Source organism: Salmo salar, chromosome 20 (genome assembly GCF_965601325.2).
Source record: "Salmo salar chromosome 20, fSalSal1, whole genome shotgun sequence".
Taxonomy (NCBI): domain Eukaryota; kingdom Metazoa; phylum Chordata; class Actinopteri; order Salmoniformes; family Salmonidae; genus Salmo; species Salmo salar.
In genome coordinates this window covers 86,829,204-86,852,503 of record NC_138310.1, presented here as the reverse complement: position 1 = coordinate 86,852,503, position 23,300 = coordinate 86,829,204, and the positions used below count along the sequence as shown (strand labels likewise).

The window sequence follows — 23,300 nt, the reverse complement described above, 5'->3', positions numbered from 1 at the left end:
ACGGGGGGCCAGTACAAAAAAATAAAATAAAAAAATAATAAAAATAAAAAAAGAATGCATGAAATGAAATGTATGTATTCACTACTGTAAGTCGCTCTGGATAAGAGCGTCTGCTAAATGACTAAAATGTCAAATATAAATGAGATGTGTAGTCCAAAGGAAGAAATTAGTGGATCAGATCCTGGTTAAACTTGAGACAAGGCTACAAAGCACACTTTTAAATACAACAAAACAAACGGAGTAAAGAAGCTTCGGAACTGAGGGTTGAACACATCCTCATTCGCACCACCATCACAACCCCACTTTTGCGCAGCTGATGCTGGCTATTTAATAGGGAGTCAAAGGGGAAACGCCCTATTGGAAGAAGCACTGTGACGGTTCAGACAAATTCAGGGCCGTCACACATCCCCTCCCCTGGAAAAAGCCGACCATTGCCCTGGAAGGCACATCTTGGTCTGGGAAACCGAGAAAAGTCTTTATCACTTTCCTCTACAAAAATATTCATGACTTTGTGGCGCTCACGCTCCTCAGCTGAGGGGTAACAGGCCTTAAGGAGTGAGACTTCTGGGTCTAGGAATCAGAGAAAAGTCTTCTCATCACTTCCCTCTTCAAAGATATCCAAGACCTTGTGGCGTTCAATCTCGTCCAATTCCTCAGCCGAGGGGTAACAGACCTTAAGGTGTGAGACATGGACGACGCGCATATCTTCACCTGGGTCCTCTTTCACCACTCGGTAGTTCAGAGGGCCCATCTGCTCCACAATCCTATATGGTCCTTGCCATTTAGGAGCGAGCTTGGCTGAGAATAATAGTTCAGCTTTTGAGTAAGGATGAGAGCGAAGCCACACCCGATCACTAACCTGGAACTGCATGTCTCCTCTCTTTTTATCATAATTTCCCTTCTGCTTGAGTCGGGCCTGGATCATGTTCTTTGAGACAATAGCTCTCAAGTCGTGGAGATGGACTACCTGGTCATAGCATGCAGAGTCTGGAGTAACCTGCTGGGGCTGTAGCACCATATCCAAGGGTCCTCGGAGGGGGACGACTCAGGTTCAGCTCTGCAGGGGTGACTCCAGTGGACTCTTGCACAGCAGAATTCAGGGCAAATCGAAACTCGTGAAGGTGCTTGTCCCAGTGTTTGTGCTGGGTCCCTACATATGAAGCAACCATTGTCTTCAATGTTCAATTAACTCTCTCAGTGAGGTTGGTCTGTGGGTGATAGGCCATGGTCAACTTCTTTGGCAGGTTCCATCTTTGGCAGGTCTCCTCAAAGAGATCAGAGACGAATTTGGAACCTCGGTCAGACAGGATGTAATCAGGCACTTCCCAGCGAGTCAGGATCTCGTTCTTGATAAAGTTATATGGTCTTCGCGGTGGCCTGTTGAAGGGCAAAGTGCTTCACTCACTTGGAATAGTAAACAACAAAAACAAGCATGTACACATTCTGATTGGAGCTTCTAGGAAATGAACCCATCAAATCCACTCCTAACATTTCCCGAGGTTGGGTAACCACAGTTTACTGCAACTTGCCAGCAGGCTTTCTACCTTCTGGTTTGTACATTTGACAAACCTGACAGTTTCGGATGTGTGACTTCACATCCATGCTCAGATGTGGCCAGTACAGTAATGCTTGCAACCGCTTGTAGGGTTTTGAACCGGCCCAAATGACCAGCTAACGGGTCTTCATGGAAATGTTGCAGCAGTTGAAGGCGTAGAGGTTCAGGTTTGTACATTTGGTAGTGTTCTGTGAGGTAGTTGTCCAACTCAGTAGACTTTGTATTCAATGATGGTCAGCTTTGTGGTAGGATTGACCATCTTTTCTCCATCTTCCAGAATAGTCTGGTACAAAGCCTGTACTTCTGGATCATCCTGTTGGGCCTTCCAAATGGCCTCATCAGAGATGGGAAAGTCAGTTTTGGGTGAGTCTCGACGGCAAGACAGGACAGTAGCACATGTAAGATGAGGGCCACCATTACCACCAGCAGGAGCTCTGGATAAGGCATCTGGAACAGTGTTGTATTTTCCTTCACTGTATTCTACTTCAAAGGTGAACTATTGCAACCATAGAGCTCATCTGATGAGTCTGGTGCTTGGTTTGTTGGTCTTGAACACCCACACAAAGGAGGAATGGTCAGTGACCACAGTGAAGTGTCCTCCCTCCAGGTAGTACATCCACTTTTCCAAAGCCCAGACAACTGCAAGGCACTCTTGCTCGGTTGTGGAGTAGTTCTGTTCTGCTCTATTCAATGTCCGACTGGCCAACGCTAGCACTTCTTCAATGCCAAGTCCAGTCTGTTGGACTAGGACAGCACCAAGTACAACATCACTTGCATCAGTATAAACAACAAAAGGGCAGTCAAAGTTGGGATGACCCAAAATGGGAGGTGTGACATGGCGTCGTTTCAGGGTTTCAAAGGATGTCTGGCACTCTGCCGTCCATCGGAATTTCACTCCTTTTCGCTTCAATGCGTTGAGTGGTTCTGCCACCTGGGAGAAGTTTAACACAAACCCATGGTACCATCCAGCCATCCCAAGGAACCGTTGAAGGGCCTTGAGGGTGGTTGGCACAGGGAAGTCTTCTACAGCCTTGGTCTTTTCAGGACCAGGCCATCAGCACAAAAGCAGTCTTGTCCTTGCTTTCCTGGTCCATCTCAACCTGCCAATAGCCACTATTGAGGTCAAGGGTAGTGAACACAACAGCACCAAACAATGACTCCAGGATCTCTTGGATGGTGGGAAGAGGATAGGCATCAGTCTGGGAGACATTGTTGGTCTTCCTATAGTCCACACAAAATCTAAGACCACCAGTCTTTTTTGGGATGAGGACAATAGGAGCAGCCCAGGGAGAGGAGGAACGTTCAATTATATCAGCATATCATTAATGAGTCCCTTTTGGATGATTAGCTTTGCTGGGGACAAACGATATGGCTTCTGCTTGATCGGCATTTCCTGTGTAAGGAATATTTTGTGCTTCAGGAGCCCAGTGCATCCCAGCTTTGAAGTACATACATCAGACTTATTCTACAGCTGTTCCAACAGCCTTAACTCCTCTGGCTGTTCCAGCGGAGCTCTTCTCACAGCCTGTAAAAGGAGATCAGCAGGATTACCAAGGGTTAGTGGTACCGGAGCAACGGCAGAGAAGACTGACACATTTGGACCCCAATCATGCAACTTCGTTGCTTCTGATTGTAAAAAAATATTTCTCGAACAATCTGGACACCACTGAAGTAAATGAAATCAATTCTCAACATGACAGGAAAAGCAAGGTTCTTGGTATGTAGAATAACAGAAGCAATCATATAGGAACAGTTACACAGGCGGAACTCTACCTCACTCCATCCAAGTGGTCGTTTAGCCTCACCATCAGCCAGATATAGTGGACCTTCTGTCCACGGCTTCAGGTTGTATTGTGGACCTTTAACCTCCTTCCACAGTTTCTCATTGAGCAGTGTGTAGGATGACCCGGTGTCCAGGATGTCTCTTCCTCTCCAAGGGCCTATGGACAGGGGTAACACCAGTTGGTGCGGTATTAACTGAAAGAAAGGGGATTTTGACGGGTGGGCGTAGGCAGTGACTCTTGGGGTTTCAGCTTTGCTCAAAGCACCCAGAGTAGGATGGTCGTTCCTGCGAAGGGAGTTAGGTGTGTTGTGATTTGTGGTTTCTGGAAGGGTTTACTTGATACTGATTTGGACATGTAGCTGAAGAACGTCCCTTTTTGCTACATCTCCAACAGAACATGGGAGGGGTCTTGGCTGTTGTTGATGGTCTGGCTTGGGTAACTGATTGGGTGTCTGTTTCTTTCTCTGTTCATATTTCCGTTGGCATTCTCTGTCCTTCTCGAACTGCTGTCCCAGTTGAACCAGTCCATCGACAGCGGTGACTCTTTCTCTGAGTTTTCTGGGTAGTAGAGGGTTGATGTTCTTCAAGATCAACTTAATGACCTCTTACTCCTCAATGCCAGGTTTCCACCGTCTGCACAGGGAGTGGTAACCGTATGCAAAGTCACAGATACTCGCTCTCTCTTTGCACTCTGATTCTGCACTGATTCTGTCTGCCAGCTCATCTGTGTAGTCCTCAGACAGGAATGCATATGAAAAGTTGGCCTCAAAGTCAGCCCAGGAAGTAGTGGTGAGACATGCGAGATTTTGGAGATGTTGTTGAGTCCGACGAATATCAAGGACGTCACCTTGAAGTTGTAAGACTACAACCTTTGGAGATAAACCAGAATAATGGAGGAAGGTTGGGCGTCAGAGGGAGAGCTAGCTCAGTACTTCCACACAGATCCATGTCAATAACTGGTTAGACCTCCTGTGGTCCAGACCGAGCATTCAGATTCCCAGGGCTCTGGCCCAAATCAACTCCATTATCTCCATTCACATTATGATTTGTATTGTCAGCTCGAGGGTCAGAATGACCCTCTGTATTCCCATTGACAGGTATGATATGGATGAGCACATTTTAATGAGTTTAATCCATTGTTTTAAATAACACACAATCCGCACAAAATATTTGCTTTGGTTATTTCTCAAATGTTGAAAGAGGTCCCATCTGGGGTGCCATTTTCTATGTAACAGTTTTAACTTGAGGTTGTTGTTTGTAGGGGTGCCAGGTAGGATGTGCCTATCAGAGAAAATATTGATTAAAAGGGGAAGTGCCCTATTGGAAGGAGAAGCACTGAGACGGTTCAGACAAATTCAGGGCCGTCACAGTATGCTGTATGTATGCTGTACTGTATACTCACACTGCTGGTCCTCATCTTGAGGTGATAGATGAGCCATGTGTAGTTAAACTGGGTCTCCTCAGCATTCACTGACTTGGGGTGAATACACACCTTCCCATCAGTTTTAGTATACACCCTAACCCTGGAGAGGAGAGAGGTGGGGAGGGGGCATTAGTGTGTGTGTGTGTGTGTGTGTGTGTGTGTGTGTGTGTGTGTGTGTGTGTGTGTGTGTGTGTGTGTGTGTGTGTGTGTGTGTGTGTGATACATCCTTTACAGACAGATGTGTGTGGTATTGTCCATAGCAACATAAACGTTTTATGACTATTGATATTTGGCCAAAGTTTGAATCTTAAAACAACTGTTTTTAAACAATATCTGTGCCCCTAGGCTTGATCGTAGGTCTATTTTGCAGCTGTCTCCTACGTGTTATGATGATTTATTGATGCATCTGTCTGGCTGGAATGGGTTTAGGGCTTATGGTCTGCCATCCATGGTGAGCTGGGGGTGGATCTTCTCAGGTATAAATCAATAGCAAGTTGACAAAGTGTACTTCTCAGGACTGAGTGAATTTCACTTCCTCTGCAGAATCTGGGTTGTCCTCTTGTCATTGCCAGTGTCTGTCTGTACTAGTGCTGAGCGATTAGTGCTTTCGGTTCAGTTTTGGTTTGATGATTATTTTTTTTTAAATAACCACGGTTTTCGATTTCGATTATTATAATTTTTTTACAAACATTAAATGCTTACCGTGTTGCGTCATGCGTAAGAACAGCCCTTAGCCGTGGTATATTGGTTATATACAACAGCCCCTAGGGCCGTATTGCTTAATTAACATTCATTTATTCATATTACTTTACTTTACTTTATTATCGCATTCCAAGTCATCATCTGATCTCTATAGAGCTGCTGCCTATGTTGTCTGACAAAATCACTATTTTTGTTCTTCTTCAATGTAAATAAGGCATACAGTACTTTTAAGACTGCTGAATACCAACTATCAATCACTTAGATCATGTATTTCCAGGTAGAAATACCTCGAAGAAACAGCTGCTCTCTATATTCCCTCATGATCGCGCACTCTTTTAAAATAAACACAGACTGGACAAGTAGATGTGCAACGGATTATGGTCATTGTAGTTAATTAAAATGTGTTATGTGCTAAACTATGTAGAATATTGGCCTGTTGCAAACTACAACTCCCTACTGAATCGCACAGTTCAGGCTGGATCTGATTTATATCTGGAGAAACTGTGCAATGGGTGGATTGAGCTTACTGATAAAAACAGAACGAAATGCAAATAATTGAACACACACACACACACACCACACACACACACACACACACACACACACACACACACATAGTTGAAGTCGGAAGTTTACATACACCTTAGCCAAATACATTTAAACTCAGTTTTTCACAATTCCTGACATTTAATCCTAGTAAAAATGTACTGTCTTAGGTCAGTTAGGATAACCACTTCATTTTAAGAATGTGAAATGTCTGAATAATAGTAGAGAGAATGATTTATTTCAGCTTTTATTTCTTTCATCACATTCCCAGTGGGTCAGAAGTTTGCATACACTCAATTAGTATTTGGTAGCATTGAATTCAAATTGTTTAACTTCAGTCACACGTTTCAGATCGCCTTCCACAAGCTTCCCACAATAAGTTGGGTGAATTTTTGGCCCATTCCTCCTGACAGAGCTGGTGTAACTGAGTCAGGTTTGTAGGCCTCTTTGCTTGCACACACTTTTTCAGTTCTGCCCACAAATTTTCTATAGGATTGAGGTCAGGGTTTGTGATGGCCACTTCAATACCTTGACTTTGTTGTCCTTAAGCCATTTTGCCACAACTTTGGAAGTATGCTTGGGGTCATTGACCAAGCTTTAACTTCCTGACTGATGTCTTGAGATGTTGCTTCAATATATCCACATCATTTTCTTTCCTCATGATGCAATCTATTTTGTGAAGTGCACCAGTCCCTTCAGCACCAAAGCACCCCCACAACATGATGCTGCCACCCCTGTGCTTCACGGTTGGGATGGTGTTCTTCAGCTTGCAAGCATCCCCCTTTTTCCTCCAAACATAACGATGATCATTATGGCCAAACAGTTTCATCAGACCAGAGGATATTTCTCCAAAAAGTATGATCTTTGTCCCCATGTGCAGTTGCAAACCGTAGTCTGGCATTTTTATGGCGGTTTTGGAGCAGTGGCTTCTTCCTTGCTGAGCGGCCTTTCAGGTTGTCGTTATAGGACTCGTTTTACTGTGGATATAGATATTTTTGTACCCGTTTCCTCCAGCATCTTCACAAGGTCCTTTGCTGTTGTTCTGGAATTGATTTGCACTTTTCTCACCAAAGTACATTCATCTCTAGGAGACAGAACGTGTCTCCTTCCTGAGCAGTATGACGGCTGCGTGGTCCCACGGTGTTTTACCTGCGTACTATTGATTGTACAGATGAACGTGGTACCTTCAGGCGTTTGGAAATTGCTCCCAAGGATGAACCAGACTTGTGGAGTTCTAAAAATTTTTTTGCTGAGGTCTTGGCCTATCAGAAGCTTCTAAAGCCATGACATCATTTTCAGAAATGTTCTAAGCTGTTTAAAGGCACAGTCAACTTAGTGTATGTTAACTTCTAACCCACTGGAATTGTGATAGTGAATTATAAGTAAAATAATCTGTAAACAATTGTTGGAAAAATTACTTGTCATTCACAAAGTAGATGTCCTAACTGACTTGTCAAAACTATAGTTTGTTAACAAGACATTTTTGGAGTGGTTGAAAAACGAGTTTTAATGACTCCAACCTAAGTGTATGTAAACTTCCGACTTCACCTGTATATGTATATATAGCTATATGCTACTGTAGGTCCATGCTGACTCACGGTCTTTTCTTGCTGCCGCTGGGTTTGATCATGGCCACTTTGGGGTAGAGACCTGCCACTATCACTGCCTTGATCAGCTTCTCATTCTCTGAGGGACAGAGTGAGACATGGAAAGAGAGAGAGGAGTGAGAGAAAAGTGTGAGAGATGGAGAGTAAGACATGGAAAGAGAGAGAGGAGTGAGACATGGAAAGAGAGAGAGGAGCGAGAGAGAGGATTGAGAGAAAAGTGTGAAAGATGGAGAGTAAGACATGGAAAGAGAGAGAGGAGTGAGAGAGACTAGCAAATTGTACAAAAATACATCCAAGCAGTTCACCTGAGTTGATGTTAGAGTCAGGGTCTTTGTGGTTCTTGGTGCTGATGAAGCCAGCCCCCAGCAGGTGCTCAGCAAACTGACCCTTCATGTTGTGCAGCATCTACAGGCAGACAGACAGACACACACAGACAGGTTAGATACTAATCTCAAAATGAAGCCAAGGCTGCATCCCAATGGTGGTTTGAGCGTGATATCTGATTGGTGGACCATGAGAATCACCTGGAGTGTATTGGCTGACAGGAAGTTGTCCCAGCAGAACTCTCGTTCAAACTTGTAGCCGCGTCGCTTAGCTTCCTCCCAGCCCTGACAGATTAACACACAGTCAAGTTAGCAATCCTTTAAACAGAATGAACCATTGATAATATTCCATTGAGGAGATGAGAGAGACGTTTAATGATATAGGAGGGAAACGAGGATCTTACTGTGAAGGCATAGATGATGGTGAGGTGGTCACTCTTTGAGTCTCTGGACAGAGTTCTTCTCCTAAAGTCTGCCATCTTCTCCTTACCCTGAGAGAGAGAGAGATTTGAGTACCTAAAATGTGTTTGAGTGTGTGTGCCTGCGATCGCGCGTATGATTACCATTGGTATGAAGAAGGGGTCCTTGAAGCTGAGAGAGGCGGCGATAGTGAGGACAGGGTCCAGACAGCCCAGCAGAGCTCCAAACAGAATCAGCTTCCCGATGTGAGGCTCTACAGGCAGCCTGGCCAGGTGGAACCCTAACGGGGTCAGAGCCTCTGAGCGGTCCAGAGCATTGAGGTCCATCAGGTGTGTGATGGCCAGAGTGACAGCCTCCTCTGTGGGAGGGTCCAGAGCTTTCCTCAAGAACTCTGCTATTGGACCCAGCTTGAGGATCTAGAAGGCGTGGGGAGAGAGTGTTAGACAAACTACATAAAAAAAAAAGGGAAAATTCAACAGCCTGACTTGATCAGAAACAAATGGGAAAAAGACCTGTCTAAACGTTAGACCAGGAAATCCATCTGGACACAGAAAGCAGTGAGTCAACTCTTCACTACCAGATAGATGACAGTCTGCCTGGCTTATTCAACAAGGTTGTACCATGTCACCGTTCCCTTTAGATCCAGTACATGTGTGTGTGTGTGTGTGTGTGTGTGTGTGTGTGTGTGTGTGTGTGTGTGTGTGTGTGTGTGTGTGTGTGTGTGTGTGTGTGTGTGTGTGTGTGTGTTAGAGCTGGGAAATAAGGACAATTATCCATATAGCAATACATCTCATGAATTGACGTGATAACAATAAATAGATGTTTATAACACCAATGTGCACCACAGTTTATTATTATTCTCCTTTAAACTACTACTACTAAACTCAGCAAAAAACGAAATGTCAAATTGAGCACCCTGTCTTTCAAAGATAATTCGTAAAAATCCAAATAACTTCACAGATCTTCATTGTAAAGTATTTAAACACTGTTTCCCATGCTTGTTCAATGAACCATAAACAATTAATGAACACGCACCAGTGGTATGGTCGTTAAGACACTAACAGCTTACAGATGGTAGGCAATTAAGGTCACAGTTATGAAAACTTAGGACACTAAAGAGGCCTTTCTACTGACTCTGAAAAACACCAAAAGAAAGATGCCCAGTGTCCCTGCTCATCCGCATGAACGTGCATTAGGCATGCTGCAAGGAGGCATGAGGACTGCAGATGTGGCCAGGGCAATACATTGAAATGTCCGTACTGTGAGACACCTAAGACGGCGCTACAGGGAGACAGGACGGACAGCTGATCGTCCTCGCAGTGGCAGACCAAGTGTAACAACACCTGCACAGGATCGGTACATCCGAACATCACACCTGCGGGACAGGTACAGAATGGCAACAACAACTGCCCGAGTTACACCAGGAACGCACAATCCCTCCATCAGTGCTCAGACTGGACTGAGGGAAGGGGCTGGACTGAGGGCTTGTAGGCCTATGGTAAGGCAGGTCCTCACCAGACATCACCGGCAACAACGTCGCCTATGGGCACAAACCCACTGTCGCTGGACCAGACAGGACTGGCAAAAAGTGCTCTTCACTGACGAGTCACTGTTTTGTCTCACCAGGGGTGATGGTCGGATTCACGTTTATCATCGAAGGAATGACAGTTACACCGAGGCCTGTACTCTGGAGCGGGATCGATTTGGATGTGGAGGGTCCGTCATGGTCTGGGGTGGTGTGTCACAGCATCATTGGACTGAGCTTGTTGTCATTGCAGGCAATCTCAACGCTGTGCGTTACAGGGAAGACATCCTCCTCCTTCAGGTGGTACCCTTCCTGCAGGCTCATCCTGACATGACCCTCCAGCATGACAATGCCACCAGCCATACTGCTCGTTCTGTGCGTGATTTCCTGCAAGACAGGAATGTCAGTGTTCTGTCATGGTCAGCGAAGAGCCCGGATCTCAATCCCATTGAGCACATCTGGGACCTGTTGGATCGGAGGGTGAGGGCTAGGGCCATTCCCCCCCAGAAATGTCCGGGAACTTGCAGGTGCCTTGGTGGAAGAGTGGGGTAACATCTCACAGAAAGAACTGGCAAATCTGTTGCAGTCCATGAGGTGGAGATGCACTGCAGTACTTAACCTGTTGGGGGTAGGGGGCAGTATTTACACGGCCAGATAAAAAACGTACCCGATTTAATCTGGTTATTACTACTGCCCAGAAACTAGAATATGCATATAATTATTGGCTTTGGATAGAAAACACCCTAAAGTTTCTAAAACTGTTTGAATGGTGTCTGTGAGTATAACAGAACTCATATGGCAGGCAAAAACCTGAGAAGATTCCTTACAGGAAGTGCCAACTCTGACCATTCCTTGAGCTTCTTGTCTCTGTTTATTGAAGACTGAGGATCTTTGCTGTAATGTGACACTTCCTACGGCTCCAATAGGCTCTCAGAGCCCGGGAAAAAGCTGAATGATATCGAGGCAGCCCCTGGCTGAAACACATTAGCGCTTTTGGCAAGTGGCCGATCAGAGGACAATGGGCTTAGGCGCGTGCACGAGTCGACCCCATGCTTTATTTTCTTTCGTCTTTTTACCTAAACGCAGATTCCCGGTCGGAATATTATCGTTTTTTTTTACGAGAAAAATTGCATAGAAATTGATTTTAAACAGCGGTTGACATGCTTCGAAGTACGGTAATGGAATATTTAGAATTTTTTTGTCACGAAATGCGTTGTGCTCGTCACCCTTCTTTACCATTCGGATAGTGTCTTGAACGCACGAACGCACGAAACGCCGCTATTTGGATATAACTATGGATTATTTTGAACCAAACCAACATTTGTTATTGAAGTAGAAGTCCTGGGAGTGCATTCTGACGAAGAACACCAAAGGTAATAACATTTTTCTTATAGTAAATCGGACTTTGGTGAGTGCTAAACTTGCTGGGTGTCTAAATATTTAGCCCTGTGATGCCGGGCTATCTACTGAGAATATTGCAAAATGTGCTTTCACCGAAAAGCTATTTTAAAATCGGACATATCGAGTGCATAGAGGAGTTCTGTATCTATAATTGTTAAAATAATTGTTATGCTTTTTGTGAACGTTTATCGTGAGTAATTTAGTAAATTTTTTGTAAATTCACCGGAAGTTTGCGGGGGGTATGCTAGTTCTGAACGTCACATGCTAATGTAAAAAGCTGGTTTTTGATATAAATATGAACTTGATTGAACAAAACATGCATGTATTGTATAACATAATGTCCTAGGGTTGTCATCTGATGAAGATCATCAAAGGTTAGTGCTGCATTTAGCTGTCTTCTGGGTTTTTGTGACATTATATGCTAGCTTGAAAAATGGGTGTCTGATTATTTCTGGCTGGGTACTCTGCTGACATAATCTAATGTTTTGCTTTCGTTGTAAAGCCTTTTTGAAATCGGACAGTGTGGTTAGATTAACGAGAGTCTTGTCTTTAAAATGGTGTAAAATAGTAATATGTTTGAGAAATTGAAGTAATAGCATTTCTAAGGTATTTGAATAACGCGCCACAGGATTCCACTGGCTGTTACGTAGGTGGGTCGATTTCGTCCCGCCGACCCTAGAGAGGTTAATGCAGCTGGTGGCCACACCAGATACTGACTGTTACTTTTGATTTTGCCCCCCCTTTGTTCAGGGACACATTATTCAATTTCTGTTAATCACATGTCTGTGGAACTTGTTCAGTTTATGTCTCAGTTGTTGAATCTTGTTATGTTCATACAAATATTTACACATGTTAAGTTTGCTGAAAATAAAACGCAGTTGACAGTCTATATGTTCTCTAACACCAGGATAGAATAGGAGCCATTACAACACTGTCTATATGTTCTCTAACACCAGGATAGAATGGGTGGGAGTGAGAGGGAAGCATTGTGTATTGACAGAGAGACCAACAGATGTAGAGTATGTTTGTGTGTAATAGCGTTTCAAAGGAATCAGCGAGAGAGTGAGTGAATGAGTGAGTCACTGAGTCAGTGAGTGAGAGACAGTGAGATGGTCCAAACACACCAAGACAGTCGTGAAGAGGGCACGACAAAGCCTATTCCCCCTCAGGAAACTAAAAAGATTTGGCATGGGTCCTCAGATCCTCAAAAGGTTCTACAGCTGCAACATCGAGAGCATCCTGACCGGTTGCATCACTGCCTGGTACGGCAATTGCTCGGCCTCCGACCGCAAGGCACTGCAGAGGGTAGTGCGTACGGCCCAGTACATCACTGGGGCAAAGCTTCCTGCCATCCAGGACGTCTGCAAAAGGCGGTGCCAGAGGAAGGCCCAAAAAAATGTCAGAGATCCCAGCGACCCCAGTCATGGGCCATTCTCTCTACTACCACATGGCAAACGATACCGGAGTGCCAAGTCTAGGACAAAAAGGCTTCTCAACAGTTTTTACCCCCAAGCCATAAGACTCCTGAACAGGTAACCAAATGGTTACCCGGACTATTTGCATTGTGCCCCCCCCCCAACCCCTCTTTTTACGCTGTTGCTACTCTCTGTTTATCTTATATGCATAGTCACTTTAACTATACATTCATGTACATACTACCTCAATTGGGCCGACCAACCAGTGCTCCCGCACATTGGCTAACCGGGCTATCTGCATTGTGTCCCACCACCCTCCAACCCCTCTTTTACCCTGCTGCTACTCTCTGTTCATCATATATGCATAGTTACTTTAACCATATCTACATGTACATACTACCTCAATCAGCCTGACTAACCGGTGTCTGTATATAGCCTTGCTACTGTTATTTTCAAATGTCTTTTTACTGTTGTTTTATTTCTTTACTTACCCACACACACACACACACACACACACACACACACACACACACACACACACACACACACACACACACACACACACACACACACACACACACACACACACACACACACACACACACACACCTTTTATTTTCCCCACTTTGATTTGATTTTGGTCATATAAAATTATGGTGGAAACATTATACATTATGTACAAAAAAAGTTAAGATTAGCATAAAAAAAATATGGCAGAATTGCTGCTATCTATTCTGCGCTGTGTGTAGGGGGGGGGGGTTTATGGCAACTCATGCTCCCTTACAAGCGCTAATACAATCACTGTTAAGTCTACACCTGTTGTTTACCAAGCATGTGACAAATAATACTGTAGTTGACAGTCACACCAGAGATCCACACGTTACCTTGATCTGCAGACACAGTTCCTCCAGTGGCGTGCGCATGATCTCAGGTAACTGGTAGGCATCCAGAAGACTGGCCCTCAGGCCATTATACAGGTGATAACACTTCCCTGGACACACCCTGCCAGCGTGCGTAAACACACACACACACACACACACACACAAAATTAGCTAACTGTGTCCTGGAGAGAGGGAGAGAGACTAAGAAGAGAGGGGGAGAGACTAAGAAGGGAGGGGGAGAGACTAAGAAGGGAGGGGGAGAGACTAAGAAGGGAGGGGGAGAGACTAAGAAGAGAGGGGGAGAGACTAAGAAGAGAGGGGGAGAGACTAAGAAGGGAGGGGGAGAGACTAAGAAGGGAGGGGGAGAGACTAAGAAGAGAGGGGGAGAGACTAAGAAGAGAGGGGGAGAGACTAAGAAGAGAGGGGGAGAGACTAAGAAGAGAGGGAGAGAGACTAAGAAGAGAGGGAGAGAGACTAAGAAGAGAGGGGGAGAGACTAAGAAGAGAGGGGGAGAGACTAAAAAGAGAGGGGGAGAGACTAAGAAGAGAGGGGGAGAGACTAAAAAGAGAGGGAGAGAGACTAAGAAGAGAGGGGGAGAGACACCCAGACTGACCTGCCGGCGCGTCCTCTTCTCTGTTTGGCATTGGCCAGGCTGACCCACTCTGCAGTCATAGTGCTGATGTTGTTCTGAGTGTCAAAGTGAGTCTCCTTAATCTTTCCCCCATCTATCACAAACACCACATCATCTATGGTAATACTGAGAGAGAGAGAGAGCGAGAGCGAGAGAGGAAGGGTGTGGAGGGGACTTTATTAAGACAGCCAAGTAATCCACGGCAGTTTGATGACATCGATGAGTCAACACTTTGAAAAGTAAATCAAAACTCCACACATACACACTCATTTGCTGCCTCTCTAACTCTTTGAAACACATGTATAAATAAATACGGTGTCTAAATGTATCCTACTGTTGAGAGAGCAGCAGTAGTGAGGTCAGTAAAGTTTGTCTCGTCTGTTCAGTCGGTTCTTGAATTCATTAAACAGGCTGTCGCACTGGCTCGGGATGAGCATTTGAAATGTTTTGACTGTTCGAGTTCTCATTTGAGCACTCAAATGAAAAAAACTAAAAACATATATATATTTAGAAGCCAAGGCCCGCACTGGAAAACAATGTGTGCATTTATCTATATACCAACTGTGCACAACAATGCCTAATTTATCATAACCATTACAGATAACAAATCATAAATAGCCCCATATACTGTATATTCTATATAATGTTTTTTTTTTAAGATGAATTAATTGAAACCACTACATCAACTGATTATATTATCTTATATTGTGAAACCAAATCTTTCTGAAAAGGCAGTAACCTCAGCAGTGGTGCTTGTAGAAGAAGCCTGTGGCTGTGTAATGGTATAGCCTTGTTTTCTTCATTTAGCAGACAAAATACTGCTATTTTGCGAGCTCTTATCACGGTCAAGACAGCTATTTTATAGTAAAAAAAAAAACAGGATGGTATATAACAGAATATTTTTCCAATTCAAAAAAAAGCTGGCCAGTGCGAATTGATGCACATTTCACATCTTTAAAATAGTTGTTCACAAAGAGTGATGATTTGAAACCGGTCTCAATTTGGACAGTTGAAATAAATACAAACCAAAATAGATGTTCTTTTCGAAATACAGATGTTCAGATTAGTTTTTTCTGCTTGGTCTTTGGAATATTCTAAATTGTTTAACATTTACACATTGAACACTGCATGGATTCCAGCCACAACATTAGTTTGGTGAGTAAGCCTATGTTCAAATGGTTATGATAAAAACATGCTCTTTGATTTTATCAAACTAATGTTTTTGCATATTTTCATTGTGGAACCTTGTTTAACTTAATTTTATTGGAATGACGTGGAAACAACGTTGATTCAACCATTGACTGACCTTCATGTCTTAAAGTAATGATGGACTGTCATTTCTCTTTGCTTATTTGAGCTGTTCTTGCCATAATATGGACTTGGTCTTTTACCAAATAGGGCTATCTTCTGTATACCACCCCTACCTTGTCACAACACTACTGATTGGCTCAAACGCATTAAGGAGGAAATAAATGTATTTTATTTATTTATTTCACCTTTATTTAACCAGGTAGGCTAGTTGAGAACAAGTTCTCATTTGCAACTGCGACCTGGCCAAGATAAAGCAAAGCAGTTCGACAACATACAACACAGAGTTACACATGGAATAAACAAACATACAGTCAATAATACAGTAGAACAAAAAGAAAACAAAAAGTCTATATACAGTGAGTGCAAATTAGGTAAGTTTAAGGCAATAAATAGGCCATGGTGGCGAAGTAATTACAATATAGCAATTAAACACTGGAATGGTAGATGTGCAGAAGATGAATGTGCAAGTAGAGATACTGGGGTGCAAAGGAGCAAGATAAATAAATAAATAACAGTATGGGGATGGGGTAGGTAGGTAGATGGGCTGTTTACAGATGGGCTATGTACAGGTGCAGTGATCTGTGAGCTGCTCTGACAGCTGGTGCTTAAAGCTAGTGAGGGAGATGAGTGTTTCCAGTTTCAGAGATTTTTGCAGTTCGTTCCAGTCATTGGCAGCAGAGAACTGGAAGGAAAGACGACCAAAGGAGGAATTGGCTTTGGGGATGACCAGAGAGATATACCTGCTGGAGCGCGTGCTACAGGTGGGTGCTGCTATGGTGACCAGTGAGCTGAGATAAGGCGGGGCTTTACCTAGCAGAGACTTGTAGATAACCTGTAGCCAGTGGGTTTGGCGATGAGTATGAAGTGAGGGCCAACCAACAAGAGCATACAGGTCGCAGTGGTGGGTAGTGTATGAGGCTTTGGTGACAAACGGATGGCACTGTGATAGACTGCATCCAATTTGTTGAGTAAAGTGTTGGAGGCTATTTTAAAGATGACATCGCCAAAGTCGAGGATCGGTAGGATGGTCAGTTTTACGAAGGTATATTTGGCAGCATGAGTGAAGGATGCTTTGTTGCGATATAGGAAGCCGATTCTAGATTTAATTTTGGATTGGAGATGCCTAATGTGAGTCTGGAAGGAGAGTTTACAGTCTAGCCAGACACCCAGGTATTTGTAGTTGTCCACATATTCTAAGTCAGAACCGTCCAGAGTAGTGATGCTGGACGGGCGGGCAGGTGCGGGCAGCGATCGGTTGAAGAGCATGCATTTAGTTTTACTTGCGTTTAAAAGCAGTCGGAGGCCACGGAAGGAGAGTTGTATGGCATTGAAGCTCGTCTGGAGGTTAGTTAACACAGTGTCCAAAGAGGGGCCAGAAGTCTACAGAATGGTGTCGTCTACGTAGAGGTGGATCAGAGAATCACCAGCAGCAAGAGCGACATCATTGATTCCACAAATTCCAATTTTCCACAAATGAACTTTTAACAAGGCACACCTGTTAATTGAAATGTATTCCAGGTGACTACCTCATGAAGCTGGTTGAGAGAATGCCAAGAGTGTGCAAAGCTGTCATCAAGGCAAAGGGTGGCTACTTTGAAGAATTTAAATATAAAATATATTTTAATTTGTTTAACACTGTTTTGGTTACTACATGATTCCATATGTGTTATTTAATAGTTTTGATGTCTTCACTATTATTCTACAATGTAGAAAATAGTAAAAATAAAGAAAAACCCTTGAATGAGTAGGTGTGTCCAGTATATATATATATATACTGCTCAAAAAAATAAAGGGAACACTTAAACAACACAATGTAACTCCAAGTCAATCACACTTCTGTGAAATCAAACTGTCCATTTAGGAAGCAACACTGATTGACAATAAATTTCACATGCTGTTGTGCAAATGGAATAGACAACAGGTGGAAATTATAGGCAATTAGCAAGACACCCCCAATAAAGGAGTGGTTCTGCAGGTGGGGACCACAGACCACTTCTCAGTTCCTATGCTTCCTGGCTGATGTTTTGGTCACTTTTGAATGCTGGCGGTGCTTTCACTCTAGTGGTAGCATGAGACGGAGTCTACAACCCACACAAGTGACTCAGGTAGTGCAGCTCATCCAGGATGGCACATCAATGCGAGCTGTGGCAAGAAGGTTTGCTGTGTCTGTCAGCGTAGTGTCCAGAGCATGGAGGCGCTCCCAGGAGACAGGCCAGTACATCAGGAGACGTGGAGGAGGCCGTAGGAGGGCAACAACCCAGAAGCAGGACCGCTACCTCCGCCTTTGTGCAAGGAGGAGCAGGAGAAGCACTGCCAGAGCCCTGAAAAATGACCTCCAGCAGGCCACAAATGTGCATGTGTCTGCTCAAACGGTCAGAAACAGACTCCATGAGGGTGGTATGAGGGCCCGACGTCCACAGGTGGGGGTTGTGCTTACAGCCCAACACCGTGCAGGACTTTTGGCATTTGCCAGAGAACACCAAGATTGGAAAATTCGCCACTGGCGCCCTGTGCTCTTCACAGATGAAAGCAGGTTCACACTGAGCACGTGACAGACGTGACAGAGTCTGGAGACGCCGTGGAGAACGTTCTGCTGCCTGCAACATCCTCCAGCATGACCGGTTTGGCGGTGGGTCAGTCATGGTGTGGGGTGGCATTTCTTTGGGGGGCCGCACAGCCCTCCATGTGCTCGCCAGAGGTAGCCTGACTGCCATTAGGTACAGAGATGAGATCCTCAGACCCCTTGTGAGACCATATGCTGGTGTGGTTGGCCCTGGGTTCCTCCTAATGCAAGACAATGCTAGACCTCATGTGGCTGGAGTGTGTCAGCAGTTCCTGCAAGAGGAAGGCATTGATGCTATGGACTGGCCCACCCGTTCCCCAGACCTGAATCCAATTGAGCACATCTGGGACATCATGTCTCGCTCCATCCAGCAACGCCACGTTGCACCACAGACTGTCCAGGAGTTGGCGGATGCTTTAGTCCAGGTCTGGGAGGAGATCCCTCAGGAGACCATCCGCCACCTCATCAGGAGCATGCCCAGGCGTTGTAGGGAGGTCATACAGGCACGTGGAGGCCACACACACTACTGAGCCTCATTTTGACTTGTTTTAAGGACATTACATCAACGTTGGATCAGCCTGTAGTGTGGTTTTCCACTTTAATTTTGAGTGTGACTCCAAATCCAGACCTCCATGGGTTGATAAATTGGATTTCCATTGATTATTTTTGTGTGATTTTGTTGTCAGCACATTCAACTATGTAAAGAAAAAAGTATTTAATAAGATTATTTCTTTCATTCAGATCTAGGATGTGTTGTTTAAGTGTTCCCTTTATTTTTTTGAGCAGTATATATATAAATAAATAACACTCAGTGTCTGTGATAATAGTAGGAAGTTTCTGAACAAAAAAAGTGTAGACACACACACACACACACACACACACACACACACACACACACACACACACACACACACACACACACACACACACACACACACACACACACACACAGTAAGGGGTTGGAAAAAGACAAGGCTGATACACTAACAAAAATACACAAATATAAACCTACCTGGTCTCAGCGATATTGGTGGCAATGACAATCTTCCTGACTCCTGGAGGGGGCCTTTTGAACACCTGAGGAGGGAGACCAGTCAGAACAGACAGCATCACTCCCTGAGTTCTGTTCTGGGTGAAAAGAGGGTTTCTGAGACCATGCTCACCGAGGTCTGGGTGACAGTAGGCATCAGGGAGTGCAGAGGAATGATCACAAACCGATCTGAAACACAAGGTCAGACAAGGTTTAGACACAGTGTGTGTGTACACATACATACATACATACATACATACATACATACATACATACATACACGTACCTGATTTGAACATCTGCTGAGCCATGAGGAGGTCGTTGAGGCCACTGATGTTGTCCCAACCTGGCAGGAACACCAAGATGGCTCCTTCCTGGAACACAAGGACAGGACACGCTCAGGCATCAGGACACGCTCAGGCATCAGGACACGCTCAGGCATCAGGACACGCTCAGGCATCAGGACACGCTCAGGCATCAGGACACGCTCAGGCATCAGGACACGCTCAGGCATCAGGACACGCTCAGGCAACAGGACACGCTCAGGCATCAGGACACGCTCAGGCAACATACACATCAAAGCTTTTCCATTACAGGCACAAACAAACAAACAAACAAACAAACAGGAACCTGAATAAACAAAAAGAAGAACCTGAATTCTACAATTTTCATAAACATTCCCACTTTCTGTCATCTCAGCCAAGCCAGCCTCTCTCTGCTCTGAGTAAGAACACAAAGCCTTCTGCCCACTGACTACACAGTCAAATTAAGTAATTACACAAAAGAAGGGCCTGTTTTGTGGATTTGGAATAAATAAATAAAAGCCTAATTTACTCAAAAGGGAACAGAAAATCACACCTAAAAACCCACAGACAAAACCAAGCTAACCACAATCCACACTAACCTTCTTAATGAGGTTCAGAGGAGAATAGTGGCCGTGTGAGCGTTAGTTTAGCTTTAATGGTGGTCTTAGCCTGCGTTTACACAGGCAGCACAATTCCCATCTTTTTCCACTAATTGGTCTTTTGACCAATCAGATCAGACAACAATTGGGCAAAAAAAAAATCTGAATTTTGCTGCCTGTGTAAACACAGCCTAAAAGTGTACAGTACTTAGGTAGTTAGCTTAGTTGGTTGTCATCTTGGGTAGTCGTGTTAGCATCAGGGTTGGGGGCGATGTCATTATAATCCTGTTGAATTCATGAAAAGTAGTCCATTATTATGATTTACGAAGAGGACTTTTTTGCCATTCATGAACAGAATCGGATAGCTGAGCTGACTGGAGAGGATTGAGGGGTCAGTCCGTGTCATTTCAACAAGCCATGACACCCACCATTTCACATTGTTATGATACGTTTCTGTAGTTAGAACCAGATTAGATTAGTATTCCATGAAACATTCTGTTGACATTTCATTAGATCACATTTAATTTGATTGCGAAATTGGCCATTTTAATTTACAGGATTCATATAATCTTTAATAAATATAGTATCTAACATTTGATTTGGATCATAATTCTTCCCAACAACGGTACAAAAACTACCCAGGGGCCACTACGCCAATCCCACCACAACATTTGAATGAGGGAAAAGCTATTAGATGTCTTCACAAAGTTGCAAAGAAAATGTTGTGATCCATTTAATAAAACACAACAGAACAGCGATATCAGGTGGGGAAAAACTTGGTACTTTCACATTCATTTATGGTAAATAATGCAAGCGACTTCAGTGACTAATTTCTCTGACACCAGTCTCAACGTCAACAGTGGAGAGGCGACTCCGGGATGCTGGGCTTCTAGGCAGAGTTGCAAAGAAAAAGCCATATCTCAGACTGGCCAATAAAAATAAAAGATTAAGACAGGCACAGAACACAGACACTGGACAAAGGAAGATTGGAAAAAAGTGTTATGGACAGACGAATCTAAGTTTGAGGTGTTCAGATCACAAAAAAGAACACTCGTGAGACACAGAAAAAAGGAAAAGATGCTGGAGGACTGCTTGACGCCATCTGTCATCATGGTGGAGGCAATGTGATGGTCTGGGGGTGCTTTGGTGCTGGTAAAGTGGGAGATTTGTACAGGGTAAAAGGAATCTTGAAGAAGGAAGACTATCACTCCATTTTGTAACGCCATGCCATACCCTGTGGACAGCGCTTAATTGGAGCCAATTTCCTCCTACAACAGAACAATGACCCAAAGCGCAGCTCCAAATTATGCAATAACTATTTAGGGAAGAAGCAGTCAGCTGGTATTCTGTCTATAATGGAGTGACCAGCACAGTCACCGGATCTCAACCCTATTGAGCTGTTGTGGGAGCAGCTTGACCGTATGAAGTGGCCATCAAGCCAATCCAATTTGTGGGAGGTGCTTCAGGAAGCATGGGGTGAACTCTCTTCAGATTACCTCAACAAATTGACAACTAGAATGCCAAAAGGTCTGCAAGGCTGTAATTGCTGCAAATGGAGGATTCTTTGACGAAAGCAAAGTTTGAAGGACACAATTATTATTTCAATTAAAATTCATTATTTATAACCTTGTCAACGTCTTGACTATATTTCTTATTCATTTTGCAACTCATTTCATGTATGTTTTCATGGAAAACAAGGACATTTCTAAGTGACCCCAAACTTTTGAATGGTAGTGTATATAAACTCAGCAAAAAAAGAAACGTCCTCGCACGGTCAACTGCGCATATTTTCAGCAAACTTAACATATGTCAATTCTTGTATGAACATAACAAGATTCAACAACTGAGACACAAACTGAACAAGTTCCACAGACATGTGACTAACAGAAATGGAATAATGTATCCCTGAACAAAGGGGGGGCAAAATCAAAAGTAACAGTCAGTATCTGGTGTGGCCACCAGCTGCATTAAGTACTGCAGTGCATCTCCTCCTCATGGACTGCAACAGATTTGCCAGTTCTTGCTGTGAGATGTTACCCCACTCTTCCACCAAGGCACCTGCAAGTTCCCGGACATTTCTGGGGGGAATGTCCCTAGCCCTCACCCTCCGATCCAACATGTCCCAGACGTGCTCAATGGGATTGAGATCCGTGCTCGTCGCTGGCCATGGCAGAACACTGACATTTCTGTCTTGCAGGAAATCACGCACAGAACGAACAGTATGGCTGGTGGCATTGTCATGCTGTGGAGGTTCATGTCAGGATGAGCCTGCAGGAAGGGTACCACCTGAAGGAGGAGGATGTCTTCCCTGTAACGCACAGCGTTGAGATTGCCTGCAATGACAACAAGCTCAGTCCGATGATGCTGTGACACACCGCCCCAGACCATGACGGACCCTCCACCTCCAAATCAATCCCGCTCCAGAGTACAGGCCTCAGTGTAACGCTCATTTCCTTCGACGATAAACGCAAATCCGACCATCACCCCTGGTGAGACAAAACTTTTTGCCAGTCCTGTCTGGTCCAGCGACAGTGGGTTTGTGCCCATAGGCGACGTTGTTGCCGGTGATGTCTGGTGAGAACCTGCCTTACAACAGGCCTACAAGCCTTCAGTCCAGCCTCTCTCAGCCTATTGCGGACAGTCTGAGCACTGATGGAGGGATTGTGCGTTCCTGGTGTAACTCGGGCAGTTGTTGTTGCCATCCTGTACCTGTCCCGCAGGTGTGATGTAATGATCCTGTGCAGGTGTTACACGTGGTCTGCCACTGCGAGGACGATCAGCTGTCCATCCTGTCTCCCTGTAGCGCTGTCTTAGGCGTCTCACAGTACGGACATTGCAATTTATTGCCCTGGCCACATCTGCAGTCCTCATGCCTCCATGCAGCATGCCTAAGGCACGTTCACGCAGATGAGCAGGGACCCTGGGCATCTTTCTCTTGGTGTTTTTCAGAGTCAGTAGAAAGGCCTCTTTAGTGTCCTATGTTTTCATAACTGTGATCTTAATTGCCTACTGTCAGAAGCTGTTAGTGTCTTAACGACCATACCACTGGTGCATGTTCATTACTTGTTTATGGTTCATTGAACAAGCATGGGAAACACTGTTAAAACCCTTTACAATGAAGAGAAACAGTTAATTTTTTTGCTGAGTTTATAAAAAAGTTGGTTAATTTTTTCTATAATTTTGCCTAACAGGGTGGACATTTATAAATGGGACATACAGACTAACATGAAACATGGTAAAATATATATTTATTTAGCTTTGCACCAGTGTTTTACCACTA

General features: G+C 44.3%; 1 protein-coding gene across 1 annotated transcript in view; it reads right to left on the bottom strand.

Annotated features, from left to right (window-relative positions):
- dhx36 (DEAH (Asp-Glu-Ala-His) box polypeptide 36) overlaps positions 1-23,300 on the bottom strand; it is a 45,757-nt gene that overhangs the window by 5,775 nt on the left and 16,682 nt on the right. Inside the window, exons 13-23 of the mRNA XM_045704056.2 lie at positions 19,403-19,490; positions 19,250-19,305; positions 19,099-19,163; positions 14,195-14,338; positions 13,585-13,702; positions 8,503-8,775; positions 8,344-8,430; positions 8,141-8,224; positions 7,922-8,021; positions 7,608-7,695; positions 4,741-4,861 (exon numbers count right to left, since the gene is read on the bottom strand). Of these exons, the coding sequence (XP_045560012.2) occupies positions 4,741-4,861; positions 7,608-7,695; positions 7,922-8,021; positions 8,141-8,224; positions 8,344-8,430; positions 8,503-8,775; positions 13,585-13,702; positions 14,195-14,338; positions 19,099-19,163; positions 19,250-19,305; positions 19,403-19,490 (1,224 nt within the window). The remainder of the gene's footprint in view (positions 1-4,740; positions 4,862-7,607; positions 7,696-7,921; positions 8,022-8,140; positions 8,225-8,343; positions 8,431-8,502; positions 8,776-13,584; positions 13,703-14,194; positions 14,339-19,098; positions 19,164-19,249; positions 19,306-19,402; positions 19,491-23,300) is intronic.